General features: G+C 38.7%; 1 protein-coding gene across 2 annotated transcripts; it reads right to left on the bottom strand.

The window, feature by feature from the left end:
- Positions 1-387: 387 nt before the first annotated feature.
- On the bottom strand, positions 388-25435 carry LOC101743489 (phosphorylase b kinase gamma catalytic chain, skeletal muscle/heart isoform). Of its 2 annotated transcripts, XM_004922682.5 has the most exons (12): positions 25001-25435; positions 24554-24729; positions 24067-24199; positions 17601-17752; positions 13502-13592; positions 12269-12298; positions 11969-12075; positions 11587-11684; positions 11020-11103; positions 8664-8825; positions 7576-7763; positions 388-6332 (listed from the first exon to the last, which is right to left on the bottom strand). In XM_004922682.5, the coding sequence occupies exons 1-11, from the start codon at positions 25087-25089 to the stop codon at positions 7629-7631; spliced, it is 1257 nt and encodes a 418-aa protein (XP_004922739.1). In that variant the 5' UTR covers positions 25090-25435; the 3' UTR covers positions 388-6332; positions 7576-7628. The 2 variants fall into 2 exon arrangements, with proteins under 2 accessions (XP_004922739.1, XP_012552339.1); XM_012696885.4 differs by lacking the exon at positions 11020-11103.
- Positions 25436-26746: the final 1311 nt, after the last annotated feature.

Here is a 26746-nt window from a genome sequence, read left to right as displayed (position 1 = left end):
GGATCTTCTCAGTGGGTAGCGATTCTGATCCGATGGTAAATTCAGGGAAGCACTGCTCTTGCTAAGGCACATGTTAGCAGTTTCTCAGAGAGCCCCATGCGCTCATCCACCAATTACAGTTAAGCCCGAATAGCCTCTCAATGCCGCTGGCAAATAGACAAAAAAGTGGCTTTACAACTTATCCGGAGTTTTCATCCATCATCAAAAAATATGGTTAGAATCAAAACTAAGTTGCAAGCAGCAACAGCATTTTTAACGATGCTAAGTATATTTCGCATTACGCATCCCACAGGCATACTTACGATTACCTGTAAAACAGGTCCATTTTAACCACACAAGAACGAGGTTTTCGTTCTGGTTACTGAGGAAATAATTAAAAACAAACACTTAGGGAAAATGTATTTTTATTTTCAAATTTACAAAATCAATCACATTCCGATTAGGAGGGTACATATAATATTGGAGTTTTAAGAACACGTAAACCGGCACATTTAAGAAATCGCATGTTTTTGTTTCGTAACAATATTTTGACAGCAATGTGTAAAATACAAAAAAAGAAAAAAACAAGTCATTGTCAGAATAAAGTTTTTAAATGGGCTTGGTGTCTTCGTCAAAAAAAAACAATACTTGGCAAAATAAAAAAAAAAGTTTTCAATAACCACAGGTCCGAAGAGGCAATGACCGAGTCGACATACAAATCAGTACCTTTTAAATTGCCTTTACAAATATGTGTATTGTATAAATTGCCGGCTTTTTTTATTACTTAGACGGTGTTTAGATGATTACCGGAGTTCATAGAAATCAACAACGTTTATGCCGCCACCCACCTTGAGATATTAGTCTCAGACACGTCATTACGGATCCTCCCGATTCATTAACGGTGCTTTTAGGTACCTCAAGCACCGGTAACCGTCCTCGCCGAACCCGTCGCTTCCGACGTAGGGCTCGACGAGTAAATTAACCCATAGACGTATCCCACTGGGTTTCTCGTTGGATCTTCTCAGTGGGTCGCGTTTTCGATCCGGTGGTAGATTCTGCGAAGCACTGCCCTTGCTAGGGCCAGTGTTAGTAACACTCCGGTTTGAGCCCCGTGAGTTCACCTACACGTCAAGGAGAAAGAAAGGACATGAACTCACCAAGGGTAAAACTAGTTTGAGATTTTGTCTTTTATATTACTTATAGATGAATTCAATACCTATCTATACTATGAATCATGAGATAAAAGTCTCAATCGTATTGTTGGGATAACGTCTGCCTCCCATCAAAACTTATCCTAAGGGTGTATCCCCTCATTAACATTGTACCCTGGTAAAGTTTAGCGGTCACATAGTCATGCACATATGAGGGTATCGACGGGATTCACCGGCCATCATTATCAAAAGCTTAAGAGGGACTATCGATATTTGAAGGCCTCCGGCTCAAACGAATGCGACTTTTTTTTTACAAAAGCTTAAAATATCACCATTATCATTTGAAAAGAAAGTGTTCTTGTTTTTTACTAAAGTATTAATTTTACTAGTCACTCTCGCAATGTTATTTACAAATAATTTATTTAATTAATTGGAAATATCTGTTTATGGGAGTCCCTCATAACTGAACTAGGAAACAATTAAAAATCATTATCTGATTATATCACAAATTATGAACGTTATTTAAAGTGTAAAAAGTCACCTCAAATTTACATTACGTTTATGAAATTATTTCAATATTATTTTATTAAATACAGTCAAACCTGGATAAGCGAGAGTTCAAGGGAGCACAATCTCATTCTCGCTTATAGAGGTTTCTCACTAACCCGAGTTTCTCGCTAATGCTCCCTCTGAATTTCATTTCGCGATTTTCGGATTGAAACGCATTCCCTATTTTAAATTTATCACTTAATGACAGTAATTTAATTTTCCGTTTCGACCTGATGCAGAAAGCAGAACTTTCTTTCGCAATTGATTACCGATAAACTGAGTTAGGCCGACAAACAGGACGGTACACAGGCACACGTGTCCATTCGAAAAGAATGCGATAAAATAGCAACGTTATTTAGTTCCACGAAATAGAATAGGTTCAATATTGACGAGAAAACAATACAAAAACAATGGTAGGAAGTTCCCCGAAAGTTAAGAATGAGTCATAAAATAGCAGATGTTAAATTTGTAGTTTGTTTTGTCATTTGTTCCTCCTAAATAATATAAATAAATAAAGCTCGACTGTCGCTTATAGAGGTATAGATTAGTAGCAGTCTCACTTACGGAGGTCCATGAGGGAGAAACGACTCTCTCTTACAGAGGTTTCTGTTTCTCGCTAATAGAGGTTTTGGGCGCTTAAAATGACGGGTCCTGGCTATTACTCTCACTTATAGAGTTTTCTCACTTATCCAGTTCTCGCTTATCCAGGTTTGACTGTATATTATTTATATATTCCTAGATCAGAGACTTTAAAGGAGTTTTTAAAATGGTAAGTATTTTGTACCAATAGGAAAAAACTAGATAAGATTTTTAAAGTAATTTTGTTAGGGAAAGTCTAGAGGTATATAAGTTCATTATGAAAAAGGGGTCTCCTGCCCAAAACAGTTTGGGAATCCCCGTTCTAAATGAACAGACAAACTCATAGTCCACCTGGCGTTTAGTGGTTAGCGAAAACCGCGGGCACCGCAACATGAATACCGACTTTGAGACATTAATTCAAAGTTTGTATTTCAATAACGACCGTTGATACCCCCTACGAGGAACTAATTCGCGGCAGAAATGGGATTGTGGTTCTCGCCCCTAATATTATGCCTCACAGAATACGCATTGGATTGTTTTGGTTCGGCGTCATTTTTTTATCGTGATTACGTATTCATACAGATTTTTTCTACCTGCCTGCAGGATTAGATTGAATGAGCATTCTTGTTCGACTTTTGGGTATCGCGATATCTTATTGAACACAACATTTATTTTAAAGAGATGTTTCTTTGAAGCATTTTCAGGATTTTTTACTATATTTTTATTTGTATTGACTGGACCCACGAGAACGGAAAACGTGGCGCACAGTCTACCTTTATCACCAATATCGGACCCTATACTTCTATTTTTTACAAAACTGTTTGATCATCGACGGGAATTTATTTCGATATTTGTGGGTAAGAGAAAGACTTCGCTTCGCTTCGGAAACATTAAATTTTATTATTGATAGCTGAGTCCCGCGATGTTACCCGCGGTTATTGTCGTATCGCGGGTGACGCCGCGGGCGGAGGCTAATCTAAAAAAAGTAGCCTAAGTTACTCCTTATGTCATTAGCTATCTATCAGTGAAAGTCTTGACAAAATCGGTCCAGCCGTTCCAGAGATTAGCCGGAACAAACAGACAGGGGGACAAAAATTAAAAAAAAAAAATTTTGGTATGTGTACTGTGGTATACTTAACTACGCATTTAGTAAAAAGTTGTCATTTTATTATTACAAACAGACACTCCAATTTTATTTATTTGTATAGATATTGATATAGTTATGCTGTCAATAATAGCTTTAACGATCACTGAGCCGCTAATATCGATAACTCTAACTGTATGTATAAGGTCACTAAATCGAAATGTACAACGCGAGCCGTGAAAGGTCTCGCAAGGGAGTTACTTCATCTTTTGAACCGTATTTAAGATATTGATGTTTCATACCGATACAAGGGACCGTCTTAATCTGTTTATATTGACTACTATTTAAAAAAACGGCATTAAAATTCGGCAAAAATTACTATACTACATATATATTTTTTGTGACAATTTGTTCATTGTTGAACATAAAAATACTCCGAATCGGAGATCCTAACTGTAGTATTAGCTTCGGTTTTCGCGTGTAGTAAACCCAATTCAAAATACTTAAAGTTTAATCTCCATTAAAATAAACGCCCTGAATAAAGAAAATGACGGGCGCTTGACTAACACCCGAGACCATCTTATCGTGAAGATAAAAACCAAGTCAAACAAAATACCAGCCCTGGAGATACTTTGTTAATGGGTCGCGATTCCGATCCGTCGGTAGATTCCGCGAAGCACTGCTCTTGCTAGGGCTAGTGTTAGCAAATTCTATCAGGTTGAGCCCGAGAGCTCACCTACCCGTCAGGGCGTGGCTGAAATAGCCTCTTAGGCTACCAGAGAAAGGTAGGGAAGAAAAAAATAAGATATCAACGTTGTTGATTAATGCTTATGGACTCTGGTAACCACTTAACACCAAGAAGCCGTGTTCGTCTGTTTTGAACAAAAGATACGGAATCCCTGATAGATTAGACCTAATGAAGAATTCTGACGTATACGGACCGACAATTAATAAATGATTATTATTATTTATTTTTTTATTGCATAGATGGGTGGACGAGCTTACAGCCCACCTGATATTAGGCGGTTAATGGAGCCCATAGATATCTACAACGTTAATGCGCCACCCAGCTGAGATATAAGTTCTAAGATCTCAAGTATAGTTACAACGGCTGTCCCACCCTTCAAACCGAAACGCATTACTGCTTCACGGCAGAAATAGGCAGGGTGGTGGTACCTACCCGTGTGGACTCACAAGACGTCCTACCACCAGTAATAACACATATAACATTATATTGCAGCTTAGATTTTAATTACACTCTGTTATTCCATCACCGTGGAAGTCAATCGTGAACATTTGTAAGCTACGTATTTCATTAGAAACATTGGTACCCGCCTGCGGGTTTCGAACCCCGGCACTGTCGCATCGCTCGATACGAATGCACCGGACGACTTATCCTTTGGGCCGCGACGACTTTTGTAGTATAATTTGTCAAAGTGGTGTTAGTAAGATACGGAATCGATTAGTCTAAGATCGATTAAAACCGTTTTTACTGGTCCGATCGAATGAAACAGAACATGCACATAACATTTACTGTGAAAACCTATATAATAACACAATTAATAAAATCGATTTTTCTTTCATTTGAGTCGACTATTATCAAAGCCGGCAATGTGACTTTTGGATAATTATTGGTAAATCAGAAAAACGAATTATTGACTTTGTATTCCATTGGCAGTCACAAAACTCTTCTGAACGACATCTTAAATAAATAACAGGTTAAGTTAATAGTTTATTTAATGCAGGTTTTGAACCGTATTCTTTGAAGGAGACGATTATATTCAAATCAATCTGTATTGACATATTAATAACATTTTTTTGTCCAAATGCACAGATTGCCACCTTTGATAATAGACGACTCATTTAAAGTATTCCCCATCAAAAATACATAGCTTACTATTAATAAAATAAAAAAAAAATTAGCGTTAAAAATACAAAATTAAATAATACTAAACTCTAAACGTGGACCGTCACTAGAAAAAAAAAACGCTTTTTTTACGCAACTGCATTATTCGTTCTTCATTTTAGAATTTCGATTTCAAGGGCGCGACACTCAAACGATCTGTTGAGGCCGAGGGACACTTTCAAAATCTTGGTTCGTTTTTGTAGAACCACTTTTAACTGTACAGGCTCGCTGTTTAAGCATTGTTGTTTGTGACGTCAACAGTACAAACTCAGTGACGTCATTAATGCGCTAGGAGTGATCGTACGACTTGAAGATCCTTCGCCATCGGAATTTCCATCTAAATAAAGCATTTCATTGCCGATTTGGAACCGGATCCTTCCAGCATCTCGTCAATATAGTCTGCTTGGTGCGAGTATTTTAACGTTCTCGATAGCGTAAAAGTTAACTCGAATTTGTATGGAGAGCGTTTGCGTACGTTTGCCGCTAGGGGCGCTGTTCCAACTGCATACAAACTTGAGTTAACTTTAACGCTATCGAGAACGTTAAAAAACTCGCATTAAGCACCCTCATATGCATTGCGAATACGCCTCGGAAATAAAACACTGCATCCACGCCAATGCCAATTCGAACTGCCCTTCAAGGACGTGCAAGAGAAAACTTCTCTACGTAAATACTAAACAATAAAATACGAAAAACACATTTGCATCGTCAATAATGTATACTTAAATAAATAAAACAGTATTACCTACTATTTCTAGTACTAAAATAAGGACAAGAGTTGCGAATGTCGACGAGACATTAGAAAAGTATATAATTATATGTATATATATATATACGATTTCGAGTCATTCCGTTATTAGCTACAAATTGTATTTCATAATTATTTTTATAAAAAAAAAAAAACGTTATAACGAACCGCTATCGCTGTAGCAGCCCTAAATTGAACTAAAACGTGTCGTATCCATTGAGATTTATAGTTTAATGTACATACTACAGGCCGGACTGTCTACACTAGAACGTCACTCACGCCCCAGGTCCCGGAATACTCTTGTGTGACTCTGCTGCCCTGGTATTTGATTAGATCCTGAAATTAAAAAAATATTTATTTAATCGAAATATTAGTTATGTTTGGGTGTTCATACGGGGGACCAGGTCGCGGCCGCCTGGTCGCGGTCTTGAGACATGAGGTCGCAATGTCAATTGTTTTGTGGAAAAGCTGACCCATACTTTAATCGAATGCGACTGCTTTGTGGAAGAAAGAGACAGTGAAGAAAGAGAAAAATGATTTTGAATTTGAATTTGCGATGGTACCTACCCGGTACTCACCCGGGCTCACACGCACCGCTTCCTACTACTAGTTAGACAGGTGTTAATCTATACTAATATATAAATCTAAAGTGGTTTTTACGGACGTTCCGTTATAACTACTGAACCGTGCATCCAATTGACTTGAAACTTAGTATCCATGTAGAAAATACATGTACTTAATGGATAGGCTAATATTTATATGAGTGTTGGACTCCCTACTAGATATGTGTCGTTCGCGAACGAACGAGTCAAACGACCCGGGTCTCAAATTCCGCGCGAACGATAGGGTCACTTCAAAAAATATGAGTCGTTCACTAAATCGACTCGTTTAACACAAAACCTACGAATCAGAAGAAAAGAACCATACGAGTACGACGGTCATTCGGATCATTTCGGGTTGCCGCGTCTCGCCCCGCGCCCGTCTCGCTTTGTCGTTCGTTCGACTGAACGGGTCGTACGAACCGGATCATTTTGTCAACAGGTCAGTACTGATCTGAATCTCTAAAATTGAACGAACGACACATATCTACTCCCTACAACAGTTGCGGGGGCGTTAATGATAAGAATCTTTGTGGGGGTGAGAAATAATAATGTTAATTTTAAATGCCCAGCGAAGCTCACGGGTACAGCTAGTTATTTAATAAAACTGCTTATATATATCATCCAAAATTTACAAATGTGCCGTTCATAGGTGGAAGGGGGAACTTTCAGATGTATTCTATCTCACTCTTTCACACTAGCTCCTTCTTTTTCTAACTCGTATACCAGTATGGGGAGATCGGCGAAGCGTGTCCCCTTTTCCATTCAGGTCTATCATACATCTCCGCATCCACACCTTTCTCTTATCCACCTTCACACAGTCCATTCAAGTTTTTAGGACGTCTCCCTCATCCTTTCACACTAATTCCACTAGATGTATAAGTTTCTCTTTTTAATCTTGCTTTTCGTGGTCACCACGTAGTGATGTCCATCGACTCTTGTGACCACAATCAGTGTGTCGCTAGTACACAAATACTCACCGCGGTACCAGGCGCGCAGCAACGTCGAGGAGGTCGCGAGCGAGGCCGACCGGCTACCGGCTGAGGTTGCTCACGTACAGAGCCTTGAGTTCGGTCTTTGGCATGTTCTCGAACAGGGCGGCGCGGTTCTGTCCCTCGCCCTTCTTCACCCAGTGCCCGTACACGCGGAACGCGCACCCGTCTATCACCTGGAACACGACACGGAGACGCGCAACGTTAGGAACTGATTATACTGGGGATTTCACTGGTGCTAGGACCTCTTGCGAGTCCGCGCGTGTAGGTACCACCACCCTGCCTATTTCTGCCGTGAAGCAGTAATGCGTTTTGGTTTGAAGGGTGGGGCAGCCGCTGTAACTATACTTGGAGCTTATATCTCAAGGTGGGTGGCGCTTTTACGTTGTAGATGTCTATGGGCTCCAGTAATCACTTAACACCAGGTGGGCTGTGAGCTCGTCCACCCGTCTAAGTAATAAAAAAAAACTGCTAGTCAACTGTACAATTTTCCACCGATGAGCACCTTCTTTTGTGAGATTTTGAGTTTTCTGGATTGTGGTGGCAAGAGGATGCATGCAACAAGCAAAGAATGTTTTTTGAATCTTTGAATTTTTTTGTGGCATATTATTTTTGGTGCCTTTGCAGCAGATGAGCATACGGTCCACCTAATGGGAAGCGGTTACCGTCGCCCATAGACGTCAGCAACGCCAGGGGCAGAGCCAAGCCTATGAAAACGGTACAATATATTTTTTTTTATTGCTTTGATCGGTGGACGAGCTCACAGCACAGCTGGTGTTAAGTGGTTACTGGAGCCCATAGACATCTACAACGTAAATGCGCTACCCACCTTGAGATATGAGTTCTAAGGTCTCAAGTATAGTTACAACGGCTGCTCCACCATTCAAACCGAAACGCATTACTGTTTCACGGCAAAAATAGGCAGGATGGTGGTACCCACCGGCGCGGACTCACAAGAGGTCCTACCACCAGTAATTATAATTTTGCGTTTTTTGTTATTCCTTCACCGTGGAGGTCAATCGTGAACATAGGTATAGCTCGGCAAGAGCCGCGCGGATGTATAGGTAGGTACCGACCTTCCTGAGCGCGCGCACGGCGTAGGGGTCCCTGGCGGCGTCGGCGAGGGGCAGCGGGCGCGCCGCGGTGTGCGGGAGGCGCCGCAGCCGCACCGCCGCGCGCACCGTCACCAGCGCCACGCGCAGCTTGGCGCGCCCGTTGAAGCTGCCGCACTTCATTGCCTGTGCCGCGCCAGATTTAAACTTATATTAGCTCTTTTACCCCTATCTAATCGTTTTTCTTTTCTTTTTTTTTCGTTTTTCCTACCTAAGCTGATAGCCTTGAGAGGCTATATCAGCGTAACCTTAACTAGTAGGTGAGCCCACGGGGCCCAAACCTGACGTTATTGCTAACACGAACCCTAGCAAGAGCCGTGCTTCGCAGAATCTTCCACCGGATCGGAAACGCGACTCACTGAGAAGATCCGGCGAGAAACTCAGTGGGCTGTGTCTGTAGGTTAAGTTACTCGTCGAGCCTTTCGTCGCAAGCGACGGATTGGACGAGAACCATAACCGGTGCTTGAGGTAGGCAGCGGCTTGACTCTGTCCTTGGCATTGCTGAAGTCCATGGGCGACGGTAACCACTCACCATCAGGTGGGCCGTATGCTCGTCTGCCTACAAAGGCAATAAAAAAAAAAAAAGGTACCTAAAAGCACCGTTAGTGGATCAGGAGAATCCGATATGACGTGTTTTGGGCGACGTCGACTGTTTACCATTCGCTCCGCAGGATCAGGAATGTAATTAAATCGTTGGTAGCCTACGGAGCTGTTCCAACTATGCGCGGACGGGAATTATAACACTGTGTGCAATACTATTGGAGACACAAACCAGGAAACTAAGGCCCGCATTTTCCCAAGACTGATGTATCTCAAGATATTTATATTACGAGGTATAATGCAATCACTCTTTAAGGATTCCAGTTATTTATGAGCCGGGAATGTGAAGTGTAAAACACCGGAATAGAACTAAGAACAAACAACAAACGTCAGCGCTAATTATTTAGTGTGATATTGTGTTAGTAATACTATAAATACATACATTTGATTTACCACTCTATTCGTCTAAGTCGAGATTTTCCAGTAAATGCATTAAAAATATTAAATTTTAAGTAATCATAGTATTATTAAAAATAAATACTATTCGAAATATTGGAAATAATATAACTATGTATATGACTGGAGAAATTTCAACTATCACAGTGATTATTTTTAAACGTCAAAAATAGATTCTTTCATTTGGAATAAAGTAGATCATAAAAAAAATAGGCATAAAAACTTCTAACACTTTTTATACAGCGACATGCAAGCGTCACATTCCCAGCGCACGATCAGTCCTACAAACAGTTCTGAGGCTCAGACTATTAGCATTAGTATCTCTCGTGAAACAAAAAACTGCTCCACAAAGTAAGCCCTCATTAGGTTTAACGTTCTATTGAAACGAATATAATTCCAATTCCAACACATTTTGCATTTTGGTTATAAATATAAATGCCCAAAATATGTTGCTTATCTAATATTAAGTTATTGCCTGAGTCAATGGGAATTAATACGTAAATAATAACCCGACTTAAGGCATGAATTTAAAGTGGCACTTTCATTTCATTTCTTCCAACGAAATGCGTGACTACCTCTCGCATGACATCCACCCTTGGGGCTCAAAATACTACCATCAAGCACACAAATCATTACGAAATACACTCTATTGATATCATTCCTAAAAACACAAGTCAATACAACACACGAATTCAATTACATAAAGTTTCTAACTACATACAACGTGCAAACTAAAAAAAAGCAACGTGCTAAATGATTCGCGGCGAAGCAACTTGTGTTCCGTGTCTGTCCCGGACACTACCGGGCAATGTCCGTTGTCCTAACGTGTTCTATAGGAGAAAACATGAGAATGTCCAGTCGAAAACCATCATAATTGAGGCCTTCAATATAAATGCTGCATTCTGGTACTAGGCTAGGGATTTTTAGACTAAAATTCAACAAGTCCTTTGTCCTTTCAAAGGCTTTGAAGGCAGCCATATTTACTTCTCGCTCGACGGAAACTATCAGATCATTAACAGAGCAAAGGAACATAGAGAAATCAGATTTGGGTAAAAGTCTCAACGTGCAAATAACGCGGCTTTGTCGGATTAATTCATTGATTTATGATCTTATGTGTCTATTTTCTAGAACCGTCTATATTTGGATTTGAATTAAGCGTAACTAGTGACACGTCGAAAAAACATTCGATTAATCAAAGTAAAAGTGTAATTAGAGGACGAATTTAGTTGTCTAAAATAATTTTGTACCCAAACCCCAAATAATTTTGCACACAAACTAGCATTCCATGACAAGCAACCCCACCGAATCCGAACAACGAATTTACCATGCTGAGCTGCTCGATCCTAGACATCCTGCGGCTTTGCGTCGAGAAGCTCTGCTTCAGCGGCTTCATATCCTGGTCCCACAGCTATCGGAGTCCAGACAACAATGCGCATGTAGTAGTGTGTCGTAATGTATATAGTGCTCCTCGGATGTTATGAACTCCTGGTACTTCATTTACGAGAGCATTTAAAAAAAAACTCTGAATATAGTAAATCTACGTACCAGGAGTTCATAACATCAAAGAACTTAATGCGTTAAGCAAAGAAAAATTAATATGTGCAGAAAAGAATGTTCCTTAATGCGTACTGAAGGAATAGCGACAGAAAATTATATAGCTTCAGCGCAGCTTAAGTATTAGCACAGTAGATAAAGATACCTTTCACATAAAAAGAAAACTATTAATGTATTTTTAATTTTCTTTCAGATATAAAAAAAAAACAAATGTAAAGAAGTTTCTAAATTACTTAAAGATAAAAAAATTACTTCAAAAAAAGTTTGTATGTAGATTATTTAATAAATCCGAAGCGACAGGTACCAGGCGACCATAACACGCTAAAAGTAGACTCACCACAGTGTTGAAGAAGGGATGATTTAAAGCGTCCATCAGGTCTATCCTGTTACTCGGTTCCACTACTAGAAACCGTCGGATGAGATCTTTAGGATCGTCTGAAATTAAATAAAAAATACTATTCAGTTGATTTTAACAGAGTTATAATTTAAACTAATATTATCTTCAATAACCTAGTAACCAATCAGATTCCATTGTCTTTTTTTTAATATTTGATACATGATTAAAATTTTTTTTTTGTTTCTTCCCAATTTATTTTGCTCATTTGTCTCGCGGTTATGCATGTTTCAACCTAGGTCCCATATTCGACACCGAGCAATTCTATACATTTTAGCTTAAACTCATATCATGTGTAGTCAAACAAATACATTAATAGGGTTACCTGATATATCCACCCACTCGGGGCTGGTAAAAGAATATTTCCCCTCCATTATATTCCTCAGCATCACCATCTGCTTCCGGTGCCAGAACGGAGGACATCCCACCAGTCTACGATATTCAAGTTTTCAAAATAATGTGACAATAAATCAATCAATCACTTTACAAAATTATCAACCTATTTATTTGATTCAAGACATTTTAAATCCACATACATATTATGTATGTCAAATCATGCGTGTAAGTGTGAGCATTTGCGTGTGAGTATTTATATATATGCATGTGTATATAATTGGAAACTTACAATGTGAACATGATGACTCCGCAAGCCCATCTGAAATGCAAATGTCATAACTTAAATTTCAATATATTATAGTGTTCATCGCAGTAAAGTACCGATCGCCTTATGAGTCGAATGAGTAATGACCATGACTACAGACAGTACCCCAAGGTTCGAGTTTGGTATTAGAAGTCTTTTTTTTATTGCATAGATGGGTGGACGAGCTCACAGCCCACAGTTAAGTGGTTACCGGAGCCCATAGACATCTATCTACATCTTAGATGCCGCCACCCACTTTGAGATATGAGTTCTAAAGTCTCAGTATAGGTAAAACGGCTGCCCCACCCTTCAAACCAAAACGAATTATTGCTTCACGGCAGAAATAGGCAGAGTGGTGGTACCTACCCTTGCGGACTCACAAAACGTCTTACCACAAGTAATGGGTATGTTGATCTTGTCTGGTCTATGAAGAAGTTTTAGAAAATCTTTGTGAACCATTGAAATGTTGTCGACTGACTTGGTGGCGCAGTCGTTAGAGCCGACACATAGGTTCGATTCTCCCGGTGTGGTCGAGTGACAGTCATTTTTTTTTGGTCCTTTCGTTGTATCTTATCTGGATAGAGACACTCGTACATTATAAACAATTATAGTTTTGTACCAGATTGTATAATTGTATAATTAGTTACCGGTTATTTATTTCGAAAATTCAATTTGCACCTTATACTCTTTTTTATTGCCTTTGTAGGCAGACGAGCATACGGCCCACCTGATGGTGAGTGGTTACCGCCGCCCATGGACTTCAGCAATGCCAGGGTCAGAGCCAAGCCGCTGCCTACCGTTAAGAGTGTATAATCTATGTTCCGGGCGCTTCCGTTTTGAGTGTGAGTAGCGTGCGCCCGCGTCTCGTTGTAATTATCATTTTAGCCCCTCTTGGCTGAGCCTTTGCTCGCCCACCTGTCCTGGTGAAACTGGAAAAGCCTTCGGGCCACCAGTAAACTTTAAATCATAAAAAAAAAAAAAATCCTTTTAAATCGAAAACTGTTTGTGTTTAAGAAAGATTAGAATTCGAAATTCGATACTAGTGATTACCATAGTTTTATTGAATAAAAATACCCCTGAGATCTACCCCTCCACTATATAACTCAATTTGTACACAACCTTCATTGTTCTCGAAGGATGCCCTTCTAAATGTCAATACGGCTGATTTGAGAATTGAGAATTGCCCAAAGCGGCTCAGTGGTACAGAGTAATACTCACAAGTCGACCTCCATCCCGTAGCCAGGAGCGTCTTCGAACATATTCGCCTTCAGCGTCTCCGGGGCAAGGTAGCCGGGCGTGCCGCACAATTCTGACACCAAAAGACCATTCCATATAGACGAATCTATACTAATATATAAATCTACACTGGTTTTTACGGATGTTCCGTTATAACTACTGAACCATACATCCGATTGACTTGAAACTTGGTATCCATGTAGAAAATACATGTACTAATGGATAGGCTAATATTTATATGAGTGTTGGATTCTCTACATCAGTTGGGGGGGCGATAATGATGAGAATCCTTGTGGGGGTGAGAAATAATAATGTTAATTTTAAATGCCCATAAATATTAGCCTATCCATTAAGTACATGTATTTCTTACATGGATACCAAGTTTCAAGTCAATCGGATGCATAGTTCAGTAGTTATAACGGAACATTCGTGAAAACCAATGTAAATTTATATATTAATATAGAATAGATAGTATAGATTAAAAGTTCATGTTTTGTTTCCTTTACTTTCTAGCGTGGCTAATCTTATAGGCTTAAGGCCCTAAATCTTGAAATACATCACTGATGAACGGCGAGGCTTACAGCATCATCCAAATTGTAAAAAAAGCCAACAGAAATATAAAACGTTCATCTTGTCATGGACATCCTTGTCCGTGTTCACTAACAATACACTTTATATCATATTCGGAGCTTGACGAGTATTGTATTGTATATAGTTTCATATTGGGACCGGTTGTAACACAATACACACAATTCATTAGGTGGAGACTTATCTTTCTAAAGTAAACTACTATACAGCTTACTAACGGCGAGTCGTCACCACCGCTCATGGACATCATATATACCAGGAGCGCAGACATTCTGTTCCCCAATGCTCAGAGTTCATTTCAAACTTTGATGAAGATGGGGGCAGTGGTTCCAGGCAGTATGGCTCCCCATAGACACAGCCCACTGAGTTTCTCGCCGGATCTTCTCAGTGGGTGGCGTTTCCTACGCGGCGGTAGATTCTGCGAAGCACTGCTCTTGCTAGGGCTAGTGTGAACATCACTCCGGTTTGAGCCCTGTAAGCTCACCTACTAGTTAAGGTTACGCTGAAATAGCCTCTCAAGGCTATCAGCTTAGGTAGGTAAAAAAAAAGTATGGCTGAACTGCTACGGTGACGGGAGGTACAATAGTAAAAGCCAATGAGGTAATGACCTCAAACAATTCTATCCCCGTGGAGAAAACGGTACAAAGTCAGAACATATGTCCCTTTGCAGATTCTGAGCGATCCATGTGATTAGAATTGTCAAGGACCCGAGCGGACCTTTTCTGTACTGACTCAAATAGAAATAGCCGGTACCAGGTACCACCTTGTACTCTTGGAACCTTTCAAGAGTGGGAATAGCATTTGTGATTTGATAAAGCCGTTTTTATGGACATCACCATACTGCTCATGTCTGTTACGATACAGTTGCCTTTTCTATAATAAAATTAACGATTTCATACTTATAAGTGCGTGACAGTTTGCACTATGTACCTATGGACTTCGTAATCGACTGAGCGCTAGATACGTCTGCGACGACAAAAGCAATTCAGACACTTAATTTTTATGAAGCTTTATAGCTTTTGCTATACAATTGTTTTTTTAAGAGCCAAGTGAGATCTTCTAGGGCCGGTCTTAATTGAAACTTTTTTAAATGAAAAACGACACTAAAATAAAACTAACTGTGAGCTGCGTATGTTATTTTGTTTCTAATTTCCTTTTAATACATTCTTAACTGAATTCAAACGATTGTCAAAAGTTATTCTGTTTTTGTCAATTAAAATCGAAGCGGCCGCGGACGTCCTAAATACATAATTCAATACTGCTAGCTAACGTACAATTTTACAAATATCCGATTACTTGATTTAAGCTTCGTATTAATGTTGCGCCGCTGGGTCACATGACGCGTGGACTTACGCAACTTTGACGTCAGACGCACGAGGTTCACCAATCGAAGAGTTTTTAACCAAAAATGTCTAGTTTACGAATTATTCAAACTAAGAATTGATTTTAAATGGGAACTTGTAGCTTTGCGAGGCTAGATAGGCAAAATTCAGTAAAAATTCAAAAGCGTAGTAGTGTGTAGGCAGCGGCTTGGTTCTGCCCCTGGCATTGCTGACATCCATGAGTGACGGTAACCGTTTATCATCAGGTATGCCGTATGCTCGTCTGCTTGCAAAGGCAATTAAAATAGGGCCCCGTGGCTTATTTGTCGGACACTACTCAAATTAATACTTTGCAGCTTTGCCGAGATACAAAATCTGGACCGGGTACCAATCTTAATAAACGAATTAGTTTTTTAAAGTTGCAGGCAAACGAGCCCGTACGGCCCACCTAATGTTAAATAGTGCTCATCGACGTCAGCAATACCGGGGAGCAACGCGATAATTCTCTTATTGTGACCGCTGCGGCACCGCTAATTGCTTATCCAACCCAAACGCCGGGGATACGCAAAGCCGCCATCGCCCGAAACATGTCTTGTCGGATCTACCGGATCCTTTTTCGGTGCATTTAAGCCCCTCAAGCACCTGTCACCGTCCTCGTCGAGCTCATCGATTACTACGAAGAGTTCCACAAGCGAACTAACCCATAGACACAGCCCACTCAGTTTCTCGCCGGATCTTCTCAATGGGTCGCGATTCCGATCCGGTGGTAGATTCTGAGAACCACTGCTCTTGCTAGGGCTAGTGTTAGCAAATTCTTTCAGTTTGAGCCCGTGAGCTCAACTACCTACCCATCCGCGCATAGCTGGAATATTCCCTATGCTACCAGCGAATATGTAGCAAAAAAAAACTGGCGACACAACCGAAATGCTCCCTAAGCATGTTCACGATGAATGTTTAACTTAGTGTAATAAAGATCAATCTTGAAGTGACAATGCCTTTGGAGGGCGGATTGGACGTTACTCCACGGAAAAAAACGTTCGACATGTTCCTGGTGGGGGACAATAGGCTCACATATCAGGTCAGTTATGAACGAATCTGATAATTCAGGCGTATGGACACATTGACTGCGATGTAGGTCACCAGTGTCCTACGTGGCGCGTTGAACTAGTTATGTCGATTGGTGTTACTAAGGCGCCGGAATATCTATTAGACTCTGGGAAAGACGAATCCGAGGATACTGAGGATAAATCTATTTCTAAGAAGCCTAAAAGACTAAAACATACATTAACACTAAGCCTACCATATCGGGTCAAACGACCCAGTTTGAACTTTTGCATTGTGCACGTATCAATTATTGCTTTTGCACATTTGAGTTCATGACTTTTTCTTACGAATTAATCTACAGTTATTATACTTTTTTTTTTGAGTACCACTTGTCGTATACCTACCCACTATGGTAGAAATAGGTATCACTAAATTTTGGTATTAGTGTTAAAAACAAAAGAAGACAAAGTAAGGCAATCCAGGCGTTTAGTAACAGAAATCGACGTCATTACTTGAGTGCACCGGTGACCTACGTGGCAGTTCACTGGTGGTAGGACCTCTTGCGAGTCCGCACGGGTAGGTACCACCGCCCCGCCTATTTCTGCCGTGAAGCAGTAATGCGTTTCGGTTTGAAGGGTGGGGCAGCCGTTGTAACTATAATTGAGACCTTAGAACTTATAACTCAAGGTGGGTGGCGCATTTACGTTGTAGATGTCTATGGGCTCCAGTAACCACTTAACACCAGGTGGGCTGTGAGCTCGTCCACTCATATATAAGCAATAAAAAAAAAAAAAAAAAAAAAAAAAAAGTCAACTTTTTGTTATTTCCCACCTATTCTAGTAACTTCGGGGGTTTATTTTAGATTCGCCGAGCTTGTAGGTGAGCTCACGGGGCTCAAACCTGACGACGTTGCTAACATGAACCCTAGCAAGAGCCGTGCTTCGCAGAATCTACCGCCGGACAGGAAACGCGACCCACTGAGAAAACCCACCGAGAAACTCAGTGGGCTGTGTCTATGGGTCGTTGCAGTCAACGTGTTAAACATTAAGCTTTAAGTGATTGACTTTAATTGCTTAAATCACTAACCACGCCATCAACTGGAAAACGGAGATTCTGAAATTACTCACCGAACAGTCTCTCCCCGTCTTTGAGCACCTTCGCGAAGCCGAAGTCTGTGATCTTGACGTTGAGCTGATCGTCCAGCAGAATGTTCTCCGGCTTCAGGTCTCTGTGAACGATGTTCTTGCTGTGCACGTGTCTCACGCCTTCGAGCACTTGTCTGCGAATTATTTGTAATCTTATAGTCGTTGTCCACTCGCACTACACGGAGTTCACGTTAAAAAGTTTTTTTTGCTATAGGTCTCATTGTCTACCTGGTATTGAGAAGTAGGGATCGACTCGTCGGCTCTTCTGGAAAGCGGTACGACACGATAACGTGTTGTGGCCGCTTTTAATACATAGGTACCCTACCAAGACGGTGGAACGCTAAACACGTCATTTCCAGAACCAACTCGGTGCTTTTAGGCATTCCAAGTTCCACCGTTCTCGTTGAATTCGTCAACTAAACCCCCCAAAAACATTACTGAGTTTCCCACCGGGTCTTGTCAATGAGTCGTGATTCCGATCCGGTGTTGGATTCTGCGAAACACTGCCGTTCATAGGGTCAGTGTTAGCAAAATCTCTAAGGTTGAGCCCCTGAGCTCACCTCGCCGTTCGCGCCGAGCTGAAATAGCCCCTTAGGTTACCAGCGAATAAGGAAGGGAAAAAAAACCATCATAAGATTAGGATTATCGACAATTCGAAAGGTTCTCATGGGATGAGTACTCGAGCGGAAAGCAGACCTATGCTTTTTAGTGCTCGAATTTTTCCAGGCATAAAAAAATCCTTCATTTTTATTGCATAGATAAATGAATGAACTTACGGCCGTCTGAAGAGATTTTAGTTTTATTACACGTTATTCCTTCAACGTGGAAGTCATTCGTCAGCACGTGTTAAGTACGTATTTCATTACAATTGGGACGTATGTATGTATCTGTGGGATTTGAGTCCCGGCCATGGTCACACTGCTCGATACGAGTGCCTTTGGGCGTCTTATCCTTTAGATGACTTCCAAAACTTCATTATGACAAAAAACATTTTATGAGAATGTATTTAGGCAGCTTTCGTTTGACGCTTGGAAAAAACTTATAACTGACCCGGCCATTTTTATTATTATATTGTAAATTAGCTGTTATACTGAATTTTGTTTAAAATAAAAACAATTACAAATACATACAAAACAACATCACAGTCCGAAATAAAATCCCTTGGGGTGTTTCGTTGCAATGAGCACAACATAATTTTCATTTTTCAATTCTCAGCTACTATTTCTTATTACGCCGGATACGTATGAATATGGATTTTATATAAATCTTGCTTGTCTCGTTTTTTGTCTATTCGTCTAGAAGCCCGTAGCAAAACCAGGACAACAGAACGCGATAGAAGTAAACGAACGACTGTTCCGTATCGTCGGAGTTACGGATAGGAACGCTTACATCTGACACGTCATGATGTTCTAGTACTCGGCGACGCTTACGGCGATCTATGTGACATGGATATCTTTATTTCCTAGATTATTTTAAAGCACGAGCTGTATTTTCAAAGGTCTTTTTTCCGAAGTCGCAAGGATAAATAGTTTTTCATGAACGAAATTACAAGAATCAATACGTATAAATATGGTTGTGTAGTGAGGCTTCGGCCAGACTAAGGTCTCACACTAGAGGATGACCGGCTCGATTTATATAATTTTGTATTTATTATTTTTAAGAAATTCTATTTAAATACGAATTACATACCTATTGATATTATATTATGTTATTTGTTATTTTCTTCCAATAAAAAAGAAATGTTTATGTTTAAGTTGATTTTCGATAAAGTTGATTATTGAAAACAAAATTGATTAAAACAACATTTTCTGAAAACAAATCGTAGCTAGATCGATTTATCGCCCACGAAATCCCCCGTATACTAAATTTTATGAAAATCATTGGAGCCGTTTCCGAGATTCAGATTATATATATACAAGAATTGCTCGTTTAAAGGTATAAGATAAGCTATCACCGATAAGTATCCCTGATAGGAAGTAAGTATGATTCTATCTTAGTTAATGCCTATTAAGTTGAAAGCCGGGATCATTTGGTCCAAAAGATCCATATCCTGATCTGATAATAAAAATGCAGCAAACGTAAGTATAAACCAAATATAAATTCACTGCAGCAATCAAAATAAGTATTAAATTAATTCTAATTGAGAATGGCCAGCCTCTCCTGAACCTATGCAAGTGTAGTGTTCGCTCACGCGACCCGTACACACATTAACTCTCTCCAGGTTATCCAATCCCGTTTTTGCAGGATAGCCGTCGGAGCACCGTGGTGCGTGAGGAATCTCGGTATTCACGGCGACTTATAATTTAAAACCGATACGTAAGTATGTTCTAAAAATAGCAAAAAAAAAACTGTCTAATCTCAAATATAAAGGTCGATACTCAACTTCAGAAGCTGAAAAAGGTGGTAGAGTGTACAGAGGCTAAGTAGTTTCACCGCACATCTTTAAACTGATACAAAAGAATGGGTCGTGGAAGAAATAGACGGGATCGCGGTAGATCTTGTACGGCCACACATTATACCCTAACATCAGCAAAAAAGGGAATTTTTAGAAGGGCCTTTATTATTTATATTGGAATTGTTTTCACCTTGTGTACTACGACTTCTTATAAATTTGTAGATGGTTCCAATTATGAATCTATACTTCTATATCTATACTAATATTATAATCTATACTTCTATACTAATATTATAAAGAGGAAAGATTTGTTTGTTTGTTTGTATTGAATAGGCTCCGAAACTAATGAACCAATTTGAAAAACTCTTTCAGTTTGGAAGCTACACTATTCTCGAGTGACATAGGCTATAGTCTTTTTTGAAAAAAATTTAGGAATTCTTACTAAAACTCCAATAATGTAACCCAAGGCGTAAAAAAATTACCTAAAATATTATTTACATCGCTTGCCCTGCGAAAACTATTGATGATAGAATAGAATGATGTACTACGACTTTGTAGAACACATGATTATTTACAAAAAGTATCGCGACAGCATATGTCTAACTATTATAGTTAAGCCGCAATAAGTGTTATTTTATTAAAAATAATAATACAACGTCAAATATCGTTGAAATTTTTGTTAAAGACCCGAGCGGAGCCGGAGCGGGCCGCTAGTTTATAATAAAATAGGAACTAATGTTCTTCAAAATATACAATATTCGTCGATGAACTTTAAACAAAACCAAGGGAGTTGGAATCATAAAAGCAAATAATTACAAACTTTCATATTCACACAAGAATCATCATTATATTCAAGGCAAAATATGCAATTATCGCATGAAAATAAAACACAGCTGGCACGCTGCTACTGTAATTAGCTTGTCCTAGATAAATTAGTCGCTTTTTTTTTTGCAGAATTTGTTCTTTGTATACACAGTTCAACTTTTGTCAACAAAATTACAATTCTGAAGAAGCTCACCTCACTTTTTAAAGAAAAAAATATCAATTACAAAAGAGTAACACATAAAGTGGATACAAACTTTAAGATGTTAATTGTTGTGTAATGTTCGCAATTCCATCACTGGACGAATACCTATTAATATTAATATAGATCTAAACTGCGGTTTTACTCGTGTTAAATTTGTAATTCTAATATGCAAAGAATTCTTCTTTTTCTCCATCTTATCCCACTAGGTGGGGTCGGCACAGCTAATTTTTCTCGTCCATTCTCTTCTATCAGCTGTCATCTCAACACTCCTCTCTGTCTCTCATATCGTCATTCGCACACTCCATCCATGTCTTCTTCGGTCGACCTCTTCCCCCTCTACCTTGCACTACCATTTCCATACATCTCCTAGTAACATGCATCATGCAATTATACATGTTAATATTTTCCCAGGATAAATAGTTGTTTATGTGACTATATGAGTCTATTAACCATCAATCGATTTGTAGAAGCGTTGGTATGTAAAATTAAGAACGAGCGAATGACCTCTCGTATTTGTTATAACAGAGAATGAGGTATATCTTTGAGGTCGTCGTGGCCTAAAGGATAAGACCTCCGGTGCATTCGTATGTAGCGATGCACCGGTGTTCGAATCCCGCAGGCGGGTACCAATTTTTCTAATGAAATACGTACCCAACAAATGTTCACGATTGACTTCTACGGTGAAGGAATAACATCGTGTAATAAAAACCAAACCCGCAAAATTATAATTTGTGTAATCACTGGTGGTAGGACCTCTTGTGAGTCCGCACGGGTAGGTACCACCACCCCGCCTATTTTCCGCCGTGAAGCAGTAATGCGTTTCGGTTCGAAGGGTGGGGTAGCCATTGTAATTATACTGAGACCTTACAACTTATACCTCGAGGTGGGTGGCGCATTTACGTTGTAGATGTCTATGGGCTCCAGTAACCACTTAACACCAGGTGGGCTTTGAGCTCGTCCATCCATCTAAGGAAAAAAATAATGGTAATAATATCGCCTTTGGAACATAGGTATGCCTTAAATTAGACACACAGGATTGAGATAAATAAACATGCTTTTTTTAATGCCTTTGTGGGCAGCTAATATGGCCCACTTGATAGCAAGTGTTTACTATAAGCTCATGAAGATCATCAATACCAGAGGCATTGCCAAGCCATTGCCTTATGCTGAATAGTCAACAGAAACTGGATTCAATGGACATGTCAAACAATTTGAACATAAAACAAAGGCATAAAATACAAACAGCACAAGATATCCCTGCATAGAACCAGTGGTTCCAAATGATTTGTGAGAATGGAATATTGATACTATATTAGATTTAGATTAATTTTTTTACTGGTGGTATGTGCTTTTGGTGGTGTTTTTCTGGTAAGACGTCTTGTGAGTGTGCATGGGTAAGTACCAACACCCTGCCTATTTCTGCCGTGAAGCAGTAATGCGTTTTGGTATGAAGAGTGGGGCAGCTGTTGTTCTGTAATAATGGAGACCTACAAACTCATATCTCAAGGTAGGTGGCAGCATTTAGGTTGTAGAGGTCTATGGACTCCGGTAACCACTTAACATCAGGAAGGACGTGAGCTCGTCCATCAATTTTAGCGATAACGGTAGGTTATGACTTGGCGCCAAGTAACTTCTGGGTCTGTATATTTATTCTTTTCTATATAATAAAAAACTAAGTGTGTTCTTTGTCCACATAAAGAAACATAATATACAAAAAGTAGTCCCAGTATCTAATATTATGTAATCCTACCAAAAGAACCGGTTAGAAAAACAAAATTTAAGAAAAACACATACAAGATAATTATATTATATGGCCATGACCTGGTTTGATATGAATAGTAAATTTATATTGATGTTATTATTGATATTTTGATTGTGGATTCTAAAATTATATATATTTAAAGGTAATACATATACATTTTCACTTGTCATGGTAAATATATTATGTTAATGACAACAAAATATTATGAATTGTACTTAAAAAAATCAACTTTTGTTATTTACTTGTTCACTATCAAAAACCAGTTCTCTGCAATTGATTTGTAAGTGACCCCCAGTCGAGAAAAAAACGATAGTGCATTATTTATTGCCTTTTTGGTATTACTAGTGATGCCCCAGTAGTCGAAATTAGACTATAATTAACTGAAATTATAAGTTTGAACATTATTATGGTTCTATTTTCAAAGACTATTAAACTTCTATAATCACAGATTTTGTCAAGACTACACTATAGACAAATAATAATAGACAAACAATATTTATCTATTCTCAATTTGACAACAGATTTTAAACAAAAACAAAAGTTTGACAATAAACGAAGGGTAGGTATTTATATATGTGTGCCGTGTCAAATACATGGTAGTGTGTGTAATGTTTTTTTTATTGATTTAATGTATGTTTTATGCATTTTATGCATTTAAAAAAATTTTTTGCATTCTGCACTCCTTCTGTATATTCTCTGTAACTGTGGAAAATTTCATACTCCTCTGTCTGTGCAATTTTCGTAAAAAGTGGTACAAAGTTTTTGCTTCATGTATTAATATATAGATTTGTTTGTGTTTTATATTTAGCAGTGGCTAATTTGCAATCATCTGTTTTAAGATAACAACAGGAAAACATTGTTATTTTTTTTCATTGTTATCAGAAGGAGCTTAAAGGAAATGTAATATCAATGTCAAATGTGATAATTATTTTAGCTAACTTTGTTTACCATAGTTTAAGCCATAATGAAATAAATGTAAACATATATCTATAAATAATTGTGTAGAACAGAAATCAGTCAATTACATAAGATTTGAAAATTTTAATGAAATTATATTCACTGGTTTTAAGGTTGTAAGTTTACAAGAGTAATTATTGTAAAAATGTCATCTTCAATAGGTGTCAACAGCAATTGACGAACCAAGATCTACCTGTCAAAGTCCTATTAATAAGCTTCAGCCGAGTGTCAAATCTTAATAGGTAACGCCATGTGATCTTATGAAGTTTACAGGAAATGGAAAACTAAAGGTAATTGAAATACTCACCTCATTATATACCTAGTTTTCTTTTCAGAGAGTGTAACTACAGATGTCAAATAGTCAAATAATTCACCATTCTTGCACAGCTCAAATACTAAGAATATGAATGTCTCTGATTCAAACACATCTTGAAGTTCAACTGAAATGGTATAAATGTTTTAGAATATTTTATTACTGACATCACATTATAGCTAACAAAATAAATCAGACTATTTCTTACTCATGTGGCAGGTAGCTATCATAGAACACAAGATATTTGACAGATGCCTGAATGTCGCTTACTACATTTTCAAGATAAAACTTGCATATATACAGGTACCGAACAAAAACATTCAGACCGTCGGTCTACCTAGCAATATCACCCACTCTGTGGAAGATCTTCTCTTTGTCGTTATTCCCAAATGAACACCTAGTGTGTGCTAACAAGGTTTTGGAGTTAAATTAAAATTTGATGTTTCTGATACATTTGACAAATCATTAAGAACTCACTCACTAATGTATGGGTGTCCAGAGACCATCCTCAATATATGTATTTCTTGACGAGTGGCATCTCTCATTGTGTGTGTGTCCACTCCATCTTGTGATTCCTGACTTAGGTCTATGATCTTGGCTGCATATTCTCGTCCCGTTTCCTTCTCTATGCATCTTCGCACAGTAGAACTTATGCCTCTAGAATATTAGATTTTTTTAATGGATTATGTGTTAGATTTAACAATAAAATGTAGTTTTTCCGTTTAACGATCTTAATCTGAACATCTGTAGCACGATACCGTATCTGATATGACCTGTTACTAATTTTGTTCAATTGGCGGAAGTTCCGAATAAGCCAAGGTCACAGAATTCTTCAGAGACTATGATTGGTTTCACAAAACCCTATGTTCTTTATGGCGAAATTGACGTTAAAATTATAATCAAGTGATCATTACAAAAAAATACACACCTGCCTATGATTTCTTTGGGTTCATATTTTGCGTAAAATTCCTTGGCTGCATCTTTGTCTGGTAAATCATCATCTTCTTCCTTAGCCATGCCGCTCACTGCTACTATTATTCACAAATCTTAAAACTTCAACAGATTTTCCGATCTAATTAGACGTAATTAATAATTTCACAATGACGAAAGGTTATTGTTATGAACAACTGACGCTAAAAGAAGTAGAAATCTTACAATAGTGAATCTACAGATTTTTAATTGAAATAGTGGCCTAATTTCATGAATATTAAGATTTTTGTTGGGAAATTGGAACCAGTCCAAATTTACTACAGTAACGAGTTATAACAATAAAAAAAAATCAAAAACAACTTTTAGTTGGTAGGTCAGACATTGTCAGACATATGTAGTAGATTTTTATTGTCTATGAATGACAAAGGTACCATAGAATATTAAAATTTGATAGAATTATAAAACCATAATTTAAAAATAGGTACTAGGTCTACGAATAAATTATTTATTCGTTGTACTAGGTAAACATTTTTTGCAATCAGTGGACACACGCACGCACGCATGTAATAGCAATAGCAAATCGGTCTGTGAATACAAAAATAATATTATCGTGAGTAAGGATTAGTAAATAGAGAAGTTAATGCAATGCTTACCTACTATGCTTACAAGTAAGAAGTAAAAGCAGAAGCAGAGCCATCTTAAATCGGAACCAATCTAAAAATCATTTAGTATTATTGCTGGTACAATATTGTGAACCTAGAGAGAGAGAGTGAGAGAGAGCACGCTTTATTGCACACATACACTATTAACACACTTTACACCTGATCTCCCAGGGAGGAAGCGAACGGGAGATCAAGAGAAGGACTCAAATGGCTTATATGTATTTAGCAGGACAGAAAAGTCTCCAATGCTACCAAGATGAGACTAGTCCGGACGTTGGTTTTCTCGATTTTCCTCTATGGTGCAGAGTCGTGGACGATTCGAACAACAGAGCGGAAAAAAGTAGAAGCGTTCGAGATGTGGTGTTGGCGAAGAATGCTCCGCATACCGTGGACCGCCAAGAGAACAAACAAATCTGTCCTCGAACAACTTCGTATAGAAACGAGACTGTCGACGATTTGCTACCAGAAGGTTTTTGGTTACTTTGGTCATATTGCTCGGCGGCCACCAGACAACCTTGAAAGATTGATTGTGGTTAGCAAGGTAGAAGAGAAAAAACCCGCCGGCCGGCCACCAAACCGTCGCGTTGGTCGGATCAGATAACTGCGCTTACTGAACTCTCTGTTGCAAACGCCCTGAGAGAAGCCGAAAACCGAAGCAAATGGAAGCTGAGGGTACAAAGAGCCACGAAGGGCTTTCAAGGACACGACCTTCATCAGCAATGAAGTATTCGACTAAGAAGAATACACCTGCATTATAAAGTAGTCAAAAAAGAGATATAATTGTAATAGTCTAGCAGCTATTATTGATGGTGATAGATTGAATAAAAAAAAGCTGAGCGAAATTGTGAGACGTATTTTAGAAAAAGATAAGTATATACAAAGTTAGTTATTACTAGGTCGTATAAAGTAAATCACACTAGTAAACAGATCAAACAACTATTTAGATCTTGAAAGTAAATTACCTAATATACACCATAATTTATCATACGGAGGTGAAGGATAATCCAGCAAAGAGCTATTATTTGAGGCCATGACCCTCAGAATTAGGGATTATCGACGAAAGAAGGAGAAGAGATGAAGGT

This window comes from Bombyx mori, chromosome 16 (assembly GCF_030269925.1).
Source record: "Bombyx mori chromosome 16, ASM3026992v2".
Taxonomy (NCBI): Eukaryota; Metazoa; Arthropoda; class Insecta; order Lepidoptera; family Bombycidae; genus Bombyx; species Bombyx mori.
Note: the sequence above shows the minus strand (reverse complement) of the source record. Positions and strands in the feature narration are given on the sequence as shown.